We start from the raw sequence: 6,432 nt of genomic DNA, 5'->3' as shown, positions 1-6,432 counted from the left end.
CGAAAACTGGGGCAAACATACCTAACCTACCTACATACTATGTAGTAGTACCTATGTTACATACCTAGTACATAGATATATAGCAAATCCCATCGCCTATATTTCATATTTACACCACCATTCAAGTTATTACTAGCTGTTACGGCCGGCTAGATCACCAACCGAGGCCATGTCTACGACGATGACCATGCCATTTCCATCTATAGCATCTACTTCAATATCTACAATGGCTACTGCAACCACAACGACAACCACGACATCCTGCTGTCCCGGCTGCGGACTTGCACTCCCATCTCCGCCCTCGTCCACATCCACCGATAGTGAGAACGCTTTGCTGGAGGCACAAAGACAAATACAAGACCTGCAGGCCCAGGTCCGCCTCCTCAACCAGAAAGCCGCTGCCGCAGTCGACCGCTGGGCTGACTACGAAGACGAACTTTCCCGCTTACGAGCCGCCTCGCTTACCTCCGTCGCAACCACCACATCACCCCGCAGCGTTGCTACCAGCAGCCCACGGTCCTCGTTCCTGGTATCTGGCGTGGCATCTGGTGCCGCAGCGCGTATAAGTCAGCTTTTGTCCCCGCGCAAATCGGTGCCGAACCTCGCGACCCAGGTCAAAGGCCGCGGCTCTATCTCGTCACCATACTTGCCGCATCCTAACGGGAACGCGAATGGGGCAAATGGCAATCTTCAACCCCAACATAGCCCAAACCCCAGCACGGATCTCAGCACGGATGATCTGCTATCAGCATTGTCGCGCGAGAAGGAGCTGCGCGCCGCGGCCGAGGGAAAACTCGACGACACGAGTAGGGAAGTCGAGGAGCTAAGCGCGACGCTATTCGAGCAGGCTAATGAGATGGTGGCGACGGAGCGACGGGCAAGGGCGAAGCTAGAGGAGCGCGTTACGGTGCTGGAGCGTCGCGACGTCGAGAAAAGGGACCGGCTGGAGAAGCTGGAGGGCGCGATGGGAAGGCTGGAGAGGGTGAGGTCGTTGCTTAACGAGAACTGAGATGGTTCGGTTAACACCAAGTCTGGATATCCAGTTGGCGCCATGCAACACCTTAACCTCTTTAACAAATTGCCATTCGGGGTTAAAGCCGGGTTCTAAATTACACTTTTCGGGAAATGCGGCTAAGGGTGGATCGAACCGACTACCCGTACGGAATCGACGAATCCATTATCGCGTCTCACGAGACGCTAATCGAGTCATGACATGAAGTCGTGACATGATATTACGAAGACTAAAATGGCAGACAAGCCAGGCACGAGCACGAGCCACAAATTCTGAACTTTTCCATCCCCCTTATATACGTCTAAGGTTAAGGGTTTATATGCCTGGCACTTTTGAGGTCATAGATACCTACGTGTAGACGACTAGGAGGTATGGGCTACTCGGATGAGATTCGAATGAGATTTTATTTTGGTGGGTGGTCATGATAGACATACGATCATGTGTTAGGGGCTCTTCTTTTCTATTTGCCATATCCAATATCCATCGTCTTAATGTCTACACGGGAATGATTTACTGAGGGAAAGGGCTTTAGGTTGTTGTATTTTATTTAAACAGGGCGGGTAAAAGGGAAACTAGGACGGTTCAAAATTGCTTTCATGATATCCGAAGGGCATACGTAGAGTCAGTAGGGAATGAATGAGGCCGCGCGTATTGTATTCAAGGCAGGATTTGGTCCGGGGGATGTGGTTTGGTTAGTCGATATGATTGAGGCTATTTTGGGTATTTTCGTCAACATTAGCAATTTCCACCTTTGGATTATTGTATCTAGATATCATCATATCACAAGTTCAAAATTACCTATGAATCTTGGAACGATTAAGCTAAGTAATAAAGTTACTTGCCTCTAACTTACCTAACGGTTTAACCTAGGGTAGTAAATACTTCGTACCCAGGTGTCGATCACATGTGCCCCAGAAGCGAGGTGGGGATAGATAATCTGTATGGAGTTTAACACCAACAAATGTCAGGGTCTTAATCGGTGCCTAGTAAAGTATTAGTAGCATAGTAGTAGTAGTAGTGTATTATACGGTATACCGATACGTCAGAAGTAGGTATGGAGCTCGGTACCAAAAACTGAAGATTATAAAACGATCCTTCCCATTCGCTACGCGTCACCCTTCAAATGTGTTCGCATTCGTTACGTCTCTTCGCATTTGGGTTATCGGCCTAAGCACGGCTCAGTTTATTTCCGGCAGAAGGGGGAGGGGTGCTCCTGTTATTACTAGGTACTATTCCCAATGAACTCATTGAACTACAATAAGTACGTACCTGCCAAGGTATATAATATAACTGTTGGCAATGCTAGCGACATACAGTACTACTACGTAGTATGTATGTCGGTAGCTACGGTACCAACTGGAGAAAGTCGCGACGGACATTTATAATACTCCTCCTGCCCGTCACCGATCCCGTCCATTCCTCTCCTTCCCACCTCCCTTTTGACTCTTTGTCTTCGTGAGCCATAATCTGTATATATATATATAAAATAAAAAAAAGGGCAACGCGATCCGGGTGAATGAAAGAGCAAAATCCGTAAACCTACCTAAATCAGGTAATCCAAGTAGTAAGTATGCTACTAGAGGAGGAGGCCTTGACCCGGCCGGCAGTCTTGGCCCCGGCGCTGCTCGTCCTCGCTTATGCCGTGTACCAACTGTTCCTCCGGCCCTCCGGGCTTCCGGCGGGCCTGCCCATTCTCGGCGCGAAGCCGGGCGAGTGGTTCCCGCTCGTGCGGGCCCGCTTCCGCAACGTGCGGGACATGAAGACGGCCATCCAGCTCGCCTACACCCAGCACCGCCACCAGGCGTGCATCCTGCCCGTCTTCGGCAGCGGCGACCTCGTGCTGCTGCCCAGCAAGGAGATCCAGTGGCTCGTCGACCAGCCCGACTCCGAGGTCGACATCCACCAGGCCATCGTCGCCTCCCTCCAGCTCGACCACGTCGTCATGGACAGCCACCTCATGCACCCCCCCGTCCACCACAAGATCGTCTCCACCCTGCTCACACGGGAGACCGGCAACCTCGTCCCGGACCTGCTCGACGAGATCCGCTTCACCGTCGACAAGCTCTGGGGCGTCGACACCAACGCCTACCGCGAGCTGTGCGTCTACGACGTCATGCGCCCCATCATCGGGCAAGTCACCAACCGCGTCTTCGTCGGGCTGCCCCTGTGCCGGGACCAGAACCTCCTCGACGCCGGCATCGCCTACGCGCAGGCCTTACCCTTCGCCGGCCTCATCCTCCGCTTCATCCCGTCCTTCATCCGCCCCCTCCTCGCGCCCCTCGTCACGCTGGCCTGCCGCCTGCACACCCGCCGCTTCTACCGCATCATCACGCCCGAGATCACGCGGCGCCTGCGCGCCTACGAGGCCAGAGCCGCCGACACCCCCGAAGCCCGAGCCAAGGCCAAGGCCGAGGCCGAGGAGCCCAACGACTTCCTGCAGTGGTCGCTCCGCTACGCCAAGGAGACGCTGGCGGGCACCCCTTACCAAGCCACCGCCGCGGCGCTCGCGGGCCGCGTGCTGCTGCTGAACTTCGCGTCGATCCACACGTCCTCCTTCACCGTGACGCACGTGCTCCTGGACCTCGCGTGCGCGCAGCCGCGCTCGCGGCAGCGGAGCGTCCTGGACGCGCTGCGCGCCGAGATCCGCGACGTGCTCGCGGCCCACGGCGGGCGATGGAACAAGCGCGCGCTCGCCGACATGCGCAGGCTCGACAGCGTGTTCCGCGAGTCGCAGCGGCTCAACTCGTTCATCGTCGTCGCGACGGCCCGCGCCGTCGTCGCCAGGGAGGGCGTGCTCACGCCCTCCGGCGTCAGGGTCGCCCCCGGAAACACGCTGTGCGGGCCCGCGTACCCCGTCTTCCACGACGCCGAGGTGTACGCGGATCCGGAGGAGTTCAAGCCGTTTCGGTTTGCGGAGATGCGGGCGGAGGAGGACGATTGCGCCAATGGGGATGGGGGAAAGGCAGGCGGCGGCGGCGGCGGTGGCGAAGCGTACGTGAAGAAGGCGCGCCAGGCCTTCGCGACGACGAGCCCGGAGTACGTGGCGTTCGGGCACGGGCGCCACGCGTGTCCCGGGCGCTTCTTCGCGTCCAGCGAGCTGAAGCTCATGCTCGCGTACCTCATCATGCACTACGACTTCGAGCCCCAGCCCAGCAGGCCCGAGAACGTCTGGTTCGGGCTCACGAGGATACCCCCGATGCAGGCGACGATTCGGGTTAAGAGGAGGGAGGGGGTGGATTTTGGGTTGGTTTAGGGGGGGAGAGGATAGGTACTAGGTAGAGGGATACCTGCGTACTTGTTTACCTAGCTACCGAGGTACATAGTAGCCTTTTTCGTCATGAATTTGTATATAGGTTGAGAAGGGATTTTTGAATGAATACCTAATAATACTGTCAGATAGTATACACGCAGCCACGACTCGGATAGGGGATAAATGCTTGTATGCAAGATATCTAGTAGATACCTAGTACTTACGCACTTGCCTACATCAACAATTCCTTCGTTCTGGAAAATTTAATTCTCTACTTGACGCAGAAGAAAGGGGTTGGGGAAATGTTGTCTCGGGAATGAGTAGTAGTTCGCCAGCTAAGTCCAAGGCAGCCCCTATTCCGAACATTCCGCAGCAAGAACCTCCCCCATCCGTTGAGAATAATTCTGAACTTGATGGAGTAAATCCATGTATCCAAATGATTTAGATTGGGAGAAAGCACTCTTTTGAGAAGGAATCATTCTCCCAATTTAACTCATTAGGGGGCATAGATTTATTCGACAAAAAATGATTCCTTCTCAAGCGAAGGTTGCTATCATGAAAGTAAAAAAAGTAAGAACCGACTTACCTCCATACCTATGGGGTTGGCACTTGCTACCCTGTACAAGTCACCCAATTACCAGGTACCCAATTCTATGCCTACCCAGTAGATCCCATTGCTATACCTAGGTACCATATCGCTATAACAGGTAGTAAGGAACGCTTCCACATACCTAAAAATAGCTTGTCGACGTTACGGCTCAGGAGAGCTCCGATAACGATATATCCTGACGAGTGATGCCATCGACCGACCGATCTCCGCCTAGAGCACTGTCCTGGGTACAGGTAGCTCTAGCGGCAGGTGCCAGGTGCCTAGTAGATACCCGAGTATGTAAAAAAAAAAAAAAAAAAAAAAAAAAAAAAAATAGACCGCCCTGTTCCGTTTCCGTTCCCGTTCCGCTCCAGCTCTCCCGAAACGCGGCTGTTGTCGGTGATAGACTTATTATCTGTGTTTGTCCATGGCAAGTTTCGTATTTCACACCTACCTGCCTACCTAGGTACCTAAGGTTAGGTATGTTTCAAGAACCCGTATGCAGAAGACCGAAGGCTTGGATTAATCGATCCACCGAACGTCGTAATGTACCTAACCCAGGTAGGTGTCGTGTTTTCTTCTTCTTCTTATTCTTCTTCTTCTTCTTCTCTATCATGTAAGTCTACCAGGTTAGCTGCATAGGTACTTACTTACTCATACCAAACAAGCCGGGAACAAAAATGGTTGCGTTCCTATTTGGTCTGCTATACTAGCCCGCAAACCCTAACCCATGAATGTCGGTCGCCAGTTTAGGTAGGTAGGTAGGTAGGTAAGTAGGCCGTGGCTGACTAAGATAAGACATCTCCTAGGTACCTATCTACGGCAGCTCGGGGCTCGGTAACAGCCGTTGCGTAACGAACGATATGCGTACGACAGGAAAGGGCAGGGGACAAACGGTCTTCGTTTAGAGTCGGTTCGGGATGGCTTCACGATTTAGGGAGGCGGAATAAGGGTTTAAAGAACGGGGTCCGGGGGAGAGGGAGCGGGAGGGAGGGAGGGAGATGTTGTAGTATTAGTCGAATAGTTCTAGAACCGTTCTAGAAGGTTGAATAGATAGTTACTATGATGGTACCTAGGTAACTAGTATGACTGTATGAGCATAGCACTGGTGTATGGGGGTTGTATTTGTATACATGCACTGTACATACCGTGGAAGGGGTAGTACCAGTATGGGGTACGGTACTCACTAATGTATGTATCAGATGGATAGATAGTACCTTAGATCTAATCTATACACAACTGCTGCATTAAGCCACATAAGTTCCTCGGCACACAAAACTCCTCCTCCTACTAAAGTACTAGCTATGCTCGGTACCTAAATCGCATCACATCGGGTTACTGTAAGCGTTGGAGCCAGGGGGGTGAGGTAAGCTACCTGAAGCTTTTGGTGTATTAAAATCCCGGCTCTACCTGCCTTCTTTCCCGAACCCCAGCCTAGCTCGATCCACGGATCAAGATCTTCGAGAAAACAAGAGGAAGGACAGAAAAACACGCACCGGCAGCACACATTAGGAGCAGACTAGTCCCGAGTTTTCATCTGTCCAGGTACCTACATAGGTACGGTTACCAATGGGCTTAGTC

General features: G+C 52.8%; 2 protein-coding genes across 2 annotated transcripts; both read left to right on the top strand.

Moving 5' to 3' along the window:
• On the top strand, window positions 1–1,327 carry GGS25DRAFT_291604 (uncharacterized protein). The gene has a single exon (XM_049257566.1). The coding sequence runs from the start codon at window positions 170–172 to the stop codon at window positions 1,007–1,009; it is 840 nt and encodes a 279-aa protein (XP_049116952.1). The 5' UTR covers window positions 1–169; the 3' UTR covers window positions 1,010–1,327.
• A 1,091-nt stretch (window positions 1,328–2,418) lies between these two features.
• Window positions 2,419–4,567, top strand: GGS25DRAFT_291599 (cytochrome P450). Its single transcript, XM_049257565.1, has 2 exons — window positions 2,419–4,327; window positions 4,409–4,567. The coding sequence occupies exon 1, from the start codon at window positions 2,583–2,585 to the stop codon at window positions 4,263–4,265; it is 1,683 nt and encodes a 560-aa protein (XP_049116951.1). The 5' UTR covers window positions 2,419–2,582; the 3' UTR covers window positions 4,266–4,327; window positions 4,409–4,567.
• Window positions 4,568–6,432: the final 1,865 nt, after the last annotated feature.

The sequence above is a fragment of the Hypoxylon fragiforme genome, assembly GCF_022984875.1.
Source record: "Hypoxylon fragiforme strain CBS 206.31 chromosome Unknown GGS25scaffold_5, whole genome shotgun sequence".
NCBI lineage: Eukaryota > Fungi > Ascomycota > Sordariomycetes > Xylariales > Hypoxylaceae > Hypoxylon > Hypoxylon fragiforme.
The sequence above is the reverse complement of the archived record's forward strand: the minus strand, read 5'-3'. Positions and strand labels throughout refer to the sequence as shown.

Excerpts from the sequence above, each read along its gene's own strand:
- GGS25DRAFT_291599 (XM_049257565.1), top strand. The coding sequence starts at position 2,583 with ATGCTACTAGAGGAGGAGGCCTTGACCCGGCCGGCAGTCTTGGCCCCG.
- GGS25DRAFT_291604 (XM_049257566.1), top strand. The coding sequence starts at position 170 with ATGTCTACGACGATGACCATGCCATTTCCATCTATAGCATCTACTTCA.